This window comes from Monodelphis domestica, chromosome 8 (assembly GCF_027887165.1).
Source record: "Monodelphis domestica isolate mMonDom1 chromosome 8, mMonDom1.pri, whole genome shotgun sequence".
Classification (NCBI taxonomy): domain Eukaryota; kingdom Metazoa; phylum Chordata; class Mammalia; order Didelphimorphia; family Didelphidae; genus Monodelphis; species Monodelphis domestica.
This window is the reverse complement of record NC_077234.1, coordinates 90,031,444-90,046,146: the sequence shown is the minus strand read 5'-3', so window position 1 is coordinate 90,046,146 and position 14,703 is coordinate 90,031,444. Positions and strand designations below refer to the sequence as shown.

At 38.6% G+C, this 14,703-nt stretch overlaps 2 protein-coding genes across 6 annotated transcripts in view; one reads left to right on the top strand and one right to left on the bottom strand.

The window, feature by feature from the left end:
• The window catches only part of LOC103099050 (alpha-aspartyl dipeptidase-like), a 43,444-nt gene extending 43,102 nt beyond the window's left edge, over nucleotides 1-342 (bottom strand). For all 3 annotated transcript variants that reach the window (XM_056807897.1, XM_007501906.2, XM_056807896.1), the window contains exon 1: nucleotides 23-342. In XM_056807897.1, the coding sequence (XP_056663875.1) occupies nucleotides 23-342 (320 nt within the window). The remainder of the gene's footprint in view (nucleotides 1-22) is intronic.
• The window catches only part of LOC100014881 (cytochrome P450 20A1), an 81,379-nt gene continuing 66,934 nt past the window's right edge, over nucleotides 259-14,703 (top strand). For 2 of the 3 annotated variants that reach the window (XM_016425172.2, XM_001366673.3), the window contains exons 1-4: nucleotides 261-397; nucleotides 7,171-7,220; nucleotides 10,000-10,166; nucleotides 11,872-12,017. In XM_016425172.2, the coding sequence (XP_016280658.1) occupies nucleotides 326-397; nucleotides 7,171-7,220; nucleotides 10,000-10,166; nucleotides 11,872-12,017 (435 nt within the window). In that variant the 5' untranslated portion in view covers nucleotides 261-325. Of the gene's footprint in view, nucleotides 398-7,170; nucleotides 7,221-9,999; nucleotides 10,167-11,871; nucleotides 12,018-14,703 lie in introns of all 3 variants that reach the window. The other variant, XM_016425173.2, reaches the window with a different exon arrangement.

Genomic DNA, 14,703 nt, shown 5'->3' with positions numbered 1-14,703 from the left:
CCCCGACAGCCCCAAGCCTTACCCCCCGAAGAAGCTGCGCATTTGCTGTTCGCAGTGCTCCAGGTAGCCCTCCCCGTACAGCCGCGAGTTGGACACCAGGAGAAGGCGCCTCGAAGGTTGAGAAGCCATGATGCTCGCCGGGCTGATCGGCAATCGACTGGGCATCCTCCCCGCTCTCCGGCAGCCGAAGACCAGCGGCCCCGCCCGTGGGCGGGCTCCCCGCGAAGTCCCACCCCCTGGTGGGGGCTGGTCCCAGCAGGCCGCGGAGCCGCCCACCGAGGACAATCGATTCCGGGCTGGGGTCCTAGGGTGGGGGGAGTGAACAATGTTGGACTTCGCCATCTTCGCCGTCACTTTTCTGCTGGTCCTGGTGGGAGCCGTACTCTATCTCTACCCGGTAACCGGCCGCGCCGCGGGGGCCTCACTCCCGCCTCGCTCTGCCAGCGCGGCAGCAGCTAGAGGAGGGAGGGAAGGGAACGGGATGCTCCGGGCGGGGCAGCCATGTTGCTCCCTTTTCCTTTTCCCTGGGCCTGGGGGTAGGGAGGGTCACGTGCCCTTCCCTTCCTCACCTCCTCCACGCGGTGAGAATGTGGGACGGGTTTGTGACCCTCCACCACTGCTTGTAATTTACCTCCCTTTCCTTACGCGCAAGCACGTAGCCCCCTCCCCCCTTAACTCAGCTCAGTCTAGATGGAAGGGGTTCGAGTGTACTTTTTGACCCCAGGTGTGCTTCTCCCTGTCTGGGAAATGCCTCTTTGGCTCTACTGGTGGCCCCAAACCTTCCCCTTTTCCCCCAGTAGTTAAGGGGAAGCTTTCATGATGCCTGAAGATTCCTTGGAACCCGTAGGAGTATTTAATAATACTAATAATAGAAACTCCCGCTAATGTGGAGTTTTTAGATTTGCCCAACACTTTGCTCACCACCTGTCCTGTTGGGGAGTTGTTATCTCTATTTTGCAGATGAGGAAATCGAGCCGAAATTTACTCTAGGGTCCTGCCTCTGATTAGGCTTAAGGAATAGCGGAGGGCAGGAGTGAACTCAGATCTTTCCTGACTTGCAGGTTAATTTCTTTTTCCACTTACCCATGCCGAACAGTCTTATTTAGTAGATTCTTTTTCGGTGGTTTCAACTATAGGAGACTCCTTTTGGGGGTTTTCTTGGCAAAGATAGTGGTTTGCCATTTCCATCAGTTAATCAACATTTATTAAGCACTTACTTTGTTCTAGTACTCTTAATCGGTGGGGATGCAAAGAAAAGCAAAAGATATTCCCTATCCTAAAGGAGCCTAGATTTAATTCAATATTGAATTAATTGAATATATTGAAAACTTACTGCATACTTGCAATGGGTCAGACACTTTCTAAGGAATACAAAGATGTGGAAAACCCAGAATTCTTGCCCTTAAGGAGCTTACTGTGGAAATAAATTGCCATTTAGAGAAGTCTGGTGACTGGCAGGACCATAGCCTCAGTTTACTGATAAAATGAAGTTGATGTTAGTGTGTGAACTTACCACAGAGGGTTGTTGTAAGTGTTATGGGGGGTCAATGTGTACCCCTGGGGTTCGGGAAGGATACCTTTTGCAAGATGCAAGACTCCAAAACTTAGCTTAAAAACAAAAAAAGAGATTTATTAATTTAGAAAGTAATGTTGAGAATGGCCAGGAGGATAGCAAGGTGGAACAGCAAGATGGGGAGCAGTTCCTTGGGAGGACAGCATGAAAGGAAAGGCTATTCCTCCATGGGGACAGCATGGATGGAGAGGCTGTCCCCCAGATGACATCAGTTCTGGGGATTTTATACTTTTTACAACAGATGCTATGTCATGGTGTGGACTTGACCTATATAGAGTGTTAGTCCGTCAGGCACTTGGTGGGGTGAGATGGTCATCTGACTGGGGTCTGCCTGGAGGCATAAAGATTCATTTCTTTGTCCATCTTAAATCTAGAGGACAAAAGAGGATATACATCTCAGGACCCTAGGTGGGTTCATTGGGTGTTCCCCCTGGGTTTCTGGGGTTACAGTGCCCATGTCAGTAAGGATCAGATTATGTCCTATATAGTAGCTTTGTAGCTTATGTCCATCAAACCTGCCTTAATACAGTATGTCAATTACCATATTAATTAGGGGTACAAATACAAATATGAGAGTCCTGCTTGCAAGGATTGAAAGGATTTAGAAGAATAGAACATGTTCACAGAGCCAGGGAGAGAGAAATTTTGGAAATCAAACTTTAAAAAAAATTAATGTTAATTGTTTTTACATGCAAGTAGGGAAAAAATATTCAGAGTTGTAAATACATAATATATGCAAAGTGATTATGAAAGAAGGTACCAATAATTGGGGAAATCCTGGGAGGCCTCCTTGTGTCACCTGAATTGAGCCTAGAGGCATAAATGAGATAGGGAAGCATTCCAAAGAGAGGCGGAGCCCGTTCCCCCCCCCCCCCCCCCCCAGCCCAAGAGGAAAGTCCTGTATTGGACCATAAGACAGAATATACAAAGGGGTGTAACGTTTGATCTGCCTGGAAAAGTAAACCAGAGTAAGGGTTTGACAGGAGTGAAATGGCCATGATGTTGCTTTAGGAATATAGAATTGACTGCTTTCTGGGGTGTGATTTGGACAAAGGAAGAGATTGGATTTCAGGACCCCTTAGCATTGGCCATAGTTCAGAAAAGAGAAGATGAGTACATGGATTGGGTTAGTGGTTGTGTGAGTAGAGAGAGAAAAGGGTACGGAAGAGTATTTCAAAGTAAATCACCATTACTACAGTTTCGTCAAGAAGATTAATGGAGTTATCAGTCCTACCTGAGAGAAGTCCTTTATGTTAGGATTTTGCCTCTTATGTTGAATTTAGTTTATGCTTCTTTGTATCATTTGGTGTAGGTACCCTGACTCTCTAGCTAAGCCACATTAAAACAGAAACTGTTTCTTATATTTGCTATCCACAACACTAGGTTTTGCAAATGTAGATGCTTAATAGACATTTATTAATATAAGTGTAATCTAAGGAGCTCAAATACATTATTACTTCAAAAGCTCCTTCAAGTGCTGCTTGGAGGTTAGGGAGAGAACATACCTTCATTTTAGAACAAGCTAAGATGAATGTTACTTCTCACAAAATTTATAACTTTACTTCTACCACCTGAAATATACAAGTAAAGGAGGACAAGTTTTATTTCTGTTGCAAAATAGATTTTAAATTTGTAATGACCTTTTGCTCTAGTGAAATTGTTTTTGAAAGGACCTGTGCTCTAAGACAAGGAGGAACAAACATGTTTAAATCTAAAGTACATGGAAGTGTTTTGTTTTTTGTTGAGGGTAGAGAGTTGTTTGCTTTGCTTTTTTCATTTTTAATGCTTTTTCTATAATAAAATCAAATTGGATTGCCAAGTTGATCAGTTTCCATGTGGCAAGGTTTTTCTTCCCCTTTATACTCTTTGGTGTTAATGTTTGCTGGATTTTGTTAAACCAGAGTATGATATATTAAATTTATTTAAGATTCATTTTGTTCATTCATTTCTTTTTTTTTTTTTAACCCTTACCTTCTGTCTTAGAATCAATACTGCGTGACTATGTGTTGGTTCCACAGTAGAAGATAGGTAAGGGTTGGCTATGGAGGTTAAGTGACTTGCCCAGGGTCACACAACTGGAAAAAGTTTGAGGTCATATTTGAAGCCAGGACCTCCCATCTCTAGGTCTGACTTTCAATCCTCTGAGCCACCTAGCTGCCCCTTTATTAATTTCAATTCATTAAATATTTTTAAAGCTCCTACAATTTGCAAATACTGTGTTAAGCCTGGGGATACAAAGGCAAAGGGAAAAACATCCTCTGACTGTTAAACTGATATTTGCAGTTCTGTGTGAATAGGTGAACAAGAGATGTATGCATATCAAAATGAAATTTGGAAAATAAAAAGGTCAAAGACTTGAACATTTTTAAAGCAGAGCAAATGATGAAAACATTTTAAAATTTGGGCAAAGAGAAAATTTTCAATCCTTTCTTTGTGGCCAAATTGAGGGAGATTAACTTTGGTTCATGCAAGTTAAAAGGATTATATACTTTAAAAAAAACATAATTAGTGAGGCTCCATAGTTACAGTGCTAGATCTCTAGATGAGAGGTCCTGGGTTCAAATAAGTCCTCAGACTTTTCCTACCTGTGAGACTCTGGGTAGACTACTTAACCCCAGTTGCCCAGTCCTTATTGCTCTTCTGCAAAGTGGAACCCATCAATTTGAACACAGAAGATAAGTATAGTTTTTTGTTTTTGTTTTTAAGATAATTGACTTTCTTTAATTTAAACATTTTGACATATCAATTAATTTCTAAAAAATAGCTCCATACTAGCTTTCCCTTAAAAGTGAAGAAAAACTGCTTAAATTTTATTTTAATGGGGAAAACCTGGGTTAAAATCTGACCTCAGATATTCTTGGCTGTGTGATCCTTGGCAAGTCACTTAAACCCAATTGCCTATCCCTGACCTTACAACTGATACTAAGATGGAAGGTAAGGGTTTAGAGGAAAAAAAGTATTTTAATTGTTTTCTGATAAAGTAGCAAGTGATATTAAAGACAAATTTTTCCTCAGGACAAGAAAAAAACAAATTTGGGAAATAAAAATCATATCTTGCACTCAGTTAATTGCTATCTTTTTTTTTCCTTAAAAAAAAAAAACCCTTATCTTCAGTCTTGGAATCAATACTCTATGGGTTCTAAGGCAGAAGAGTGGTAAGGGCTAAGCAATGGGGGTTAAGTGACTTATCCAGGGTCACACAGCTGGGAAGTGTCTAATGCCAGATTTGAACCCAGGACCTCCCATCTCTAAGCCTGACTCTCAATCCACTGAGCCACCCAGCTGCCCCCTAATTGCTATCTTTTTAAGCTTAGTAAAAGACCTGAGGTATTTATTGCATTGGTCAGAGGAGAGAGCTGTGGTTCTGTCTTGAACCCTTTTTTTCTCTTATTCTTTTAAACTATCTGCTGCCTCCCGGCCTGCGAGAGGCTGCAAGGTAAGAAGATATAGAGTAGAAGTTTTAGATCCCGTGAAGGGTGTGAAGGAGCCGACTTTAGAGATGTAAATAATTGAGTCAGTAGACAATTATCATTTATAAGAGCCACAGCTGCTCCGACCACTGGGTGTTACTATCCAGGCTGACCCACCCAATGATCTCAATTTAACACTACACTGGTCAGAGGATAATGCTAGCTCAGATGGAAAGGAGATCAGAAACTAAAGGAGGTAGATAATGCTAGGTAGCATTAGAAGAGAGAGAGAGGAAGTAAAGCTGGCAGGCCTGGCCTAAAGACCAGGCCTTAGTGAGAAAGATAGAGAGGAGAGAGAGAGAGAGAGAGAGAGAGAGAGAGAGAGAGAGAGAGAGAGAGAGAGAGAGAGGAGAAGATGCTCCTTTGCAAACCTGTGGTTGTCCTCCAAGTGGGCGGGCTGGCTGCGGCTCGTTAATTTATTATCTTTGGTATACAAATGAGCTCAATACATATTGAACAGTTACATGATACCTCAGTGCATATGGATGAGTTCCTTGGGCTATTCGCATTGGATAATGCAACTTATGACAAGGTGAAGGTGGGGTTATTATCCCCAGGAGAGTGAGACAAAGGAAAGCCAGGTTTCGCGCCTAAACTTCAGCCACGCTGGCAATAAAATTTATTGCCATGCGCAGGATGGCCATGTGCTTACTCACAATCCTTGTCTCCCCATAATGCCTATGGGCTGGACTGCTACACTATCTTAACTTGGTAATATTTTCATTTGATAGGTTTCATTTATTGTCTCTGCAGATGATTCCCAGATTGCTATAGATCAATGTGTCCAGCTCTAACTTGTCTCCAGATCTCTCTCTCTCCAGGCTCTCATCACCAATTTCCTTTTGAATATTTCCAACTGAATTCCCTCTTGTTAAGTAGCTTTTCAGTCATGTCTGACTCTTTGTGACTCCATTTGGGGTTTTCTTGGCAGAGATAATAGAGTGGTTTGCCATTTCCTTCTCCAGCTCATTTGATAGATGAAGAAAATGAAGAAACAGGGTTAAATGAATTGCCCAAGGTCACACAGCTGATAAGTGTCTGAGGTTGAATTTGAACTCAGGTCTTCCTGACCCCAGGCCCAGCATTTTATATGTACCACTATATCACCTAACTATCCCCAAATTCCCAGAAGGCCTCTTAAAACCTATATGTCCAAAACAGAACTCTTCTTTCTCTCCAGACCTTCCATTCTTCTGAACTTCTCTATTTTTGTTGAGAGAAATCACCCAGGTTTTGGCAGAGTTGGTGTCATCTTCAGCTCCTTTCTTGAATTCACCAAGTCTTGTTATTTTTATTTTTTCAACATCTCTCCTCTCCACTCACATAATCATCATGAGTCTGTTTCAAGCCCCTTATTATTTATTCAATGACTGGACAATTGCAGCAACCTTTGGGTGGGTCTCTGCTTCAGGTCTTTTCCCATTCTAGTGCTTAGAACAACATATAGTTAGGGTTTAACAGATGCTTGTTAATTTGATTTAACTCCAGTCTATCCCCTATTCAACTATCAAAGTTGATTTTTCTAAAGAAAAGACCTGACCATGTCATGCCCCTTTCCCCAAACTCAGTAAACTCCATCGGTACCCTTTTACCTCCAGTATATACAAAAATCCTTTATTTGGGATTTAAAGCCTATTACAACTTTAGCCTTTCCTTTCTTTCTGGTCTTCTTGGGCTTTACTCCCCTGCATTTGTTCTCTTTTTCTGCCAGATCTTGTATATAAGGTCATTTCCCAGCCCTGTGCCTTATCACTGACTGCCCTTCATGCCTGGAATTTTCTCCTGCCTCCTCTTTTCCTTCTTGCTTCCTTAGGTTTCTTTTAAGTCTCAGCCCAATAACTCAGCTACTGTGCTACTGTCAGTGCCTTTCCTCTGATACTAACCTCTCTCTACTCTGTTTAAATTGTATATGTACAGTTGTTTGCATATTGTCTCCCCTCTTAGATATATCCTTCTTGATAGCAGGGACCATTTTTACTTTTTTTTTTGCCATTTCTAGCACTTAGGACAGTGCCTGGCATATAGTAAGAGTTTAATAAATGTGATGTTCATTAAGTTCCAGCAATTACTATACAATATAAGTAGGACGGTTTGTTATACTTAAGCAATTACCTTTTTTTTTTTAAGGCTTCTAGACAAGCTTCAGGTATCCCTGGGATTACTCCAACTGAAGAAAAGTAAGTACTTCTTTCCTTGGCTTTGAACATAGCTTGTTTTTATTATTTTCAAGAAAAAGTATATAGCTCTAAAGTAGATATTTTTTTTTCAAAATCTTATTTGCTCTATAGACCACAGTTTACTTCATTCCCATGTCAGTCTTTCTCTTTTATCAGTTAGTGGAATGGACCTTTTTCAGAACTGAAGAGGACCAACTTATAACCAGAGGACAGTACTTCATATAATATTTCTTTTCTGTGCCCAGGGTAGTTATGCAGAAAGAGAAAGGAAATTAGAAGGAAAGAAAATAAAGAGGAAACAAACTGCCTATTATTCCCCAGTATAGGATACACAATAAATAAAAATTGGAACAGGATAGGGAAGCTAAAGAGTTTCGAAGTCCCTTTTTTTAATTAGGTTTTAACTGTTGAATTTAAACTGTTCCCAGAATATCAGAACAACTTACATTTAATTATAAATTTAAAATCTTTTTTAAAAGAGAGAAACCTCTATGTATTATACTTTAACAAAGTAGAATATAAAATTGCCAAAAAAAATGTTGGAACAGTTCTTTCCAAATGTGACCTCAGACACTTCCCAGCTGTTTGACCCTAGGCAAGTCACTTAACCCCCATTGCCCAGCCCTTACCACTCTTCTGCCTTAAAACCAATACCCAGTATTAATTCTAAGATGGAAGGTAAGGGTTTAAAAAAGAAGAGAAGGAGGAGGAGGAGAAGGAGAAAGAGGGAAAAAACTACCTTCTAGTGGATGTGTAGCACTATGCCAGGCTCCTGAGGCTCTGTGAAGCACCTGACCACCTTGGGAGCATGTGCCACTCCCATAGCAGAGCTGTTCTCATTTAAGGCCACTTAAATCAAGAAAGCCTTGTGGAGCAGTGCCTCCCCCCCTTCTGAGAGCAGCTTTCACAGGAACTAGCAGGTGGTGGTCAGTTGCCTCCTGTGTCAGAATCTCAGGACTAGAGAGAACTCATAGAAACTTTATAGGCCAGCCTTCTCATTTTATAGGTGAGGAAACAAAGACTTCAGAGATCAAGTGACAGGTAGAATTGAGACTGGCCATAGGCCTACTGACTTCCAGGCTAGACTTCTTCCCACTATACCACTTGTTCAGTCAGTCATGCTAATGTGGATTATGGTGTCTCATGTGACCCTGTGACCCAAGAATACTCTCTGCCCTTGTTTTACCACTTGTTCTCCCCTAATATCAGTTATAGGCCCTGTCTAAGGCCAGAAACTAGTCACTGTTTCAGAATAGGTTAACATGCTATTTCTCTTCTTAGTAGAGTCCTAATGTGATCTCTTTGTGTTTTGTGGGGCTGAACATCTTTGGTGGGATGGTATTGTGTTAAACTGAGCTGTTTGCTTGTCTGTGACAATCTGTAGCACAAAGACCATGTTGGTATGGAGATAAAGGTGACCCAGGTGTAAAGATTAAAATTTAGGGGAGATGGGGAGACTGAGGCAGGTAGAAATTAGTTTCTCTCTGCAAGGAGTATTATATTTTGTAGAGGTTTATTAAAGGTTAAAGATTAAAAATATACAAGTAAGAAACATGTGCCTAGGCCAGAGGCCTAGACAAAATAACCTCACATCACGCAAGAGCCCGCCTGCTCCAAAACGGAAGTCCAAAAGACCCCTCAAAAGCCTTTGAATCAACTTAAATACCTTCTCGATCTCGGCCCAGGTGAGATTACAAGGCATTCTGGGGAAGTGGAGCAAAGGCTCATGGGGATTGTAGTCCTGTATTCAAGTCTATTTTTTACACAGGGCAGTAAAGATTCCAGCACTTTTAACTTATTATCTAATTAGCTAATCATCTTATCAACTTATTAGCTAATAAATGGATTCAGTGACTGTTTGATAGTCAAAGACTCTGAGAGTGAGCACTACTAACAGGGGCTTTTATAGTGATTTACAAGAAGACAGAACAAAACCTCAAGTAACTTAAACATGCCTTTTGATTGATTAGAAAGTAAAAACCTCTGACATCAGCTTGACTTTACATCATTTGGACTTTCCCTTTGGAAATCCCCTTAAACATAAACAGATATAAATCTGGAAATTTGAGAATTACCACAATTGCTTTGATTGAATTAGCTTGACCTTGAGGTTAAACAAATTATTCTAGAAAGTGGGTGAGGGGTGAAAATACAGGGGTGGAAGGAGAAATCTTAGAGACAAGGGTAGGGATACAGTCCCAAGAAAAGAACTGTCACCCAAGCGACCTGAGGTTATTGAGGTAAACTGTAAGGGACAGAACAGTGAAGGGGAATACTAAATCTAGCTTGACTAAGTCTTAACAAAATAGAATTAAAAATCGATTTTCAGTTTCATAACCATTATTTGAGGCCTAATAATCTGAAACCTATACCTTTACTTGAACATAGGGATGAGAATATAATAGAGGAACCAACTGTTCCAGTATACAAAATCATCCTGAAGCCAATAACAAATGATTTTGAACTATCTAGACCTGTGTTGGCAAAAATGTGACATGTGTGTCCCAGCCTGCTGGAGAGGGCTGCTCCATTCCCCCTCTCCACAGAGCCTGAGGATATTATTCACACGCCCTGCCCTTCCCCCCTGCCCAGAAGCCCAAAATGAGCTCACAAGCAGCTTGAAGGTGGAGTTTCAGTTCGAGATCTCTAAAAGGTTTGCCAACACTAATCTAGACCTTTCTTCTTTTTTGAGAGCATAGAAAATAGTTTTGCAATTCTTCTGAGTCTAATAAATTAAATCAACTGTTCCCCCCCGACTCCCATTTTGCTTTTCTACCAGAGATGGAAATCTTCCCGATATTGTAAATAGTGGAAGTTTACATGAATTCCTGGTAAATCTGCATGAGAGATATGGGCCAGTAGTGTCTTTCTGGTTTGGCAGACGCCTGGTGGTTAGTTTGGGCACTATGGATGCACTGAGACAACATATCAATCCCAATAGGACATGTAAGTTTAATTTTCTTGTTATTTCTTACTAATTTTTAACCCATAGTTAAATAAAGCATATATTTATAATGAAGAGAAAACTTGGTACATTAAACTAAAAATCAATGATACATATTATTTTCTACTTTGCACATTAGTTGGGTCATTTCTGAAAATGGGAATAGCAATATTAATCATGTTCATAGCTTTATTTTAAAAATTAATGTTATTTGAGGTCTTTGCAAATATACTTCATATTCATTATGTTAGCTTAGTATTTAAATAATTGCATTCTAGGAAAGTTATCTATGATGTGGCTTTCTCTAAAGTGAATCCTAGATTCCTATCATTTTCTTTAAAAAAAATCAAAGCTGTATTCTACTAGGGGGAAAAAAAAAACTCTTCAGTAGGCTAAGTTGAAAACTTTTGGGAAGGAAAAGGTTAACATGATTGCCATGTCCATGGCATGCTATGTGAAGTACTTTTGGTCATGTTTTTACATCATTTTTATGATTTCTCAGCATTCCCAGAGATCTGTTTTTATTTCTTCCTCCCCCTCCCTTTCTTTAAATCATAAGAGTTTTTCTTGTGTTTGGGAACTGCTTTTTTTAACATCTGTAATTCTCAGAATTTCAGTCTGTCCTTCTATTTTTGTCTGGGAATTTATGTCTAATAGAGAAAAGCTGCACTTTCATACTGCAATATGAAAATTCAAGATCAAGTTACCCACTTCTGTGAACAAATTAGTGTCCTTTTAAAAAAATTTTTATTGATCCTTGGTTTTAAAATTCTGTGAAATAAGTTTATGTAAAGTGAATGATACTGTAATTAAGCTATAGTGGTTATTTCTATATGATAATTATTGACAATAATGAGGATCAAGAACACAATTCACTTTGAGATATAAAACTAACATAATTTTGAATGAGATTTTTGTTGAGAGAGATCCATAAAGACTAAAGACTTGGGATAAAATTTTAATTTTATATACAGGTAGATTTGGAAATAGACAAAAGATAAAATTTTAATTCTATTTTGAATTGAGGCAGTCCTTTTAACAACTTAGTGGTGTGCATTTAGATTTGTCTAATTCCTTTTAAAATCTGTAAGACCTTTCCTCACCCCCCTTTTGGTGACATCTCAGGCACTTAGAAAATTTAGTCATTTGACACAGCTCTTATTCCTAGTCTCTTGCTAATTTCCATTCCATTTTGAGCCATTCAATCTTGGGAAAGAAACTAAAGAGAGCCAATGGGGGGGGGAGGGTAATGGTTATGTTACTTTCAGGGGTTCTTTAAGTATACCATCATATCATCTGAAAAGAATGATAGTTTTGTTTCCTTATTGCCTACTTTAATTACTTAAATTTTTAACATTTCTAGAACAATATTAAATAATAGAGGTGATAATGGGCATCCTTGCTTCACTCCTGATCTTATTGGGAAGGCTTCTAACTTGTCCCCATTGCAGATGATACTTGCTGATGGTTTTAAATATATACTGTTTATTATTTTGAGGAAAGGCCCTTCTATTCCTATACTTTCTAGTGTTTTCAATAGGAATGAATGTTGTATTTTGTCAAAGTCTTTTTCTGCATCTATTGATATAATCATGTAGGTTATGTTACTTTCAGTACTTCATCGTTTTTTTTTGTTTGTTTGTTTTCTACCTAGAGAACTGAGTATCTTGATTATTTATTTGTAAATGTTATGTCTGTCTATTTCAGCACATCCTTTTGAAACTATGCTAAAGTCTTTATTAAGGTATCAATCTGGTCTTGATGGAGATGCAGTTGAGAATCACATTAGGAAAAAACTCTATGAAAATGGTGTGAACAAGTCTCTACAGAGTAATTTTGCTTTCATGGTCAAGGTAACGTATAACTTGGGCTCAGATTTTATAGCAGATGAAAATGGTATAACTCCATAAATACTTCTCTCTCAGTAGTTGAAACTCTTAAAAAAATAATTGCATTTCTAACCCATATAGGTCACTTCTTTGTTCTGTTAACATTCCATTCCTTCTTTTTGCATGTCTCAGTCTTTGTATTTATGAAATACTTTTTTATTAATAACTTTTATTTAATTAATTTAGAATATCTTTCCATGGTTCCATGATTCATGTTCTTTACCTTCCCATCTCCCTCCTCTCTCCTGGAGCCAACAAGCAACTCCAATGGGTTTTACATGTATCATTGTTTTATGAAATACTTTAAAAAATTAAATTAAAAAAAATTTTAAACCCTTGCCTTGGAAGGGAGAAGAGTGGTATGAGATAGGCAATGGGATCAAATGACTTGCCCAGGATCACACAGCTAGGATGTGTCCAAGGCCAGATTTGAACCCAGGTCCTCCTGAATCCAGGCCTGGTAATGTGCCACCTAGCTGCCCCTATGAAATGCTTTTTAAAAGAAATCTAACACTCGAGTATATGTCAGTTTTGGACATTTAGAATTAAGCATGGCTGTGGAATGTCCAGTTCCAGATGTCCAATAGGCCCTTGGAGATATGAAACTAGAGATCAGGAGAGATTGAGAAAAGCCTTTTCTCTGTCTGAATGAAAAGGAGCTGTAAGAACTTGTCATTGTTGAGTTAGATAAGTGATCAATATGGAAGATATATAGGAATGCTTCATTTTTTTGTGAGTTAGCTAGTTCACTCAAAAGAATGAAGTAAAAAAATTGTAAAATGTGTATCTGAAATTATATAAGAAGCAGATAAGGAACTCTTAAGAGGCAAAGAAAATGTATTGGAGTGTGGGTCAGGCAATATAAGAAATGGGGTAGATCATGGTCCTTGCTCTAAAAAGAGTTTTAATGTAAATATACCCCTCAATTTCAAAGCAAGATCTTATAGTAAGCCAGTGTTTTATGTGTTTGTTGATTATATTTTTTTGACCAGTGCAAGAGCAAAAACATGAGTGATATTTGGAAATAGAGAGGAAAGAGGTTAATGGAGGTGACAATTCCTTCTAGCTCAGCACCCCAGTTCCATTTTCAAAGAGCTGCCATTTGAAGAAAATGTATTCTCTGTTTAAAAAATTGTTCAACATCTTTTCTGAAGATAGAATTGGCTGCCATCTTTAATGGCCTTCTGATGATAGAAGTTTATAACTAGTATTTGGATATGACCAAATATGTGCAGAAAAAATATCTGTGTTGTAGACAGTACTTTTAAAAATAAATTCAGTGATACAATTTTGAAATATCTTAAAAAGGAAATTCCAGAACAATGAGGGGAAAATGATACTTCTAGAAAAAATTTAAAAAACATGATCTAGAAGGCACTAGAAATCACAACTTGTATTCTCCCTTCCATAACAAATTTATAAAATTAGGTAATGGACTCTGTAAATATTCCTTTAAATTTTTTTTAAATTAAAATTTTTAATTTCCATATAAGTTTTCCAAAGTCATATGATCCATTTTGTCTCCCTTTCTTCTTCTATCCCTCTTCCCAGAGCTGACAAGCAATTCAATCTGGGTTATACATGTATTATCATGCAAAACAATTTCCATATTAATTTTTGTAAGTGAATAATCTTATAGAACTGTAAAGATTAAAATTTAGGGGAAGCTGAGGCAGGTAGAAATTAATTTCTCTCTGCAAGGAGTATTATTTTTATGAGGTTTATTAAAGGTCAAGGGTTAAAGAAAATACAAACAAGAGAAGCACATGCTAGGTGGGCCATGAGGCCCACCCAAATTTCACTCACATCATGAGACGCATCTGTTTGCCAGCAGAGCCAGGAAGAGAAGAGAGTCCACCCTGGGTGGAGACCCTCTAAATAATGATTTTGCTCTCAGCCCAGGTGAGAACCCAGTGAGATTACAAAGAGCTCTGGGGAAGTGGAGCAAGGATTTCTGGGGATGGAAGTCCTGGCTTCAAGTCTATTTTTACAGTCCCACATTTGATCGTTATTGGGGAAAGGTTTCCCCAAAAAGGATCATGAAAACATAATCAACTTAAAGATTACAATAATTTGAGGATGAGAAGAACAAAACCAATAACTGCTGGACGCATTGACAAAAAGCCAGTTAGGGGGCAGTCCCCTTTCTGGCATGAAAGTATACATACAAATAAATGTTCAATCAACTACACCCAAAGTTCATTTTTGTGTAGCTTGTGGTCTGGAGGCTTCTTCATGGTGTCTTCTCCAACAGTTCAGTTTCTGGATTCAGAGAAGTATCATCTTTCTTTACCTAAAATTCTTCTCAAAAGGAAATTTAAACTTTGCAATTTAAATAATGATATTTTTTACATTCCCCTGTTAAGAGAGTGATTGAAAAAACACAGGATCACTTAGGGATGCATGGCAGAGTTATGAGATATATGAATCAATTGGTAAGAGAAATTAAAAAGACATCAGAAAAATCCAAATAAAAAAGAAAAATTTCTGGATGAAAATATAGACTATCAAAGTCTTATGTGAAAAAATTCTAAGTAAAAGAAAAATAAATCTATAACAGGTCCTTGAATCAGGGCCCAATCAAAATGATCTAAGCAATGATGCATTTACCCAGTCAGTAGCCAGGACTACAGAAAGTTACCACACTATG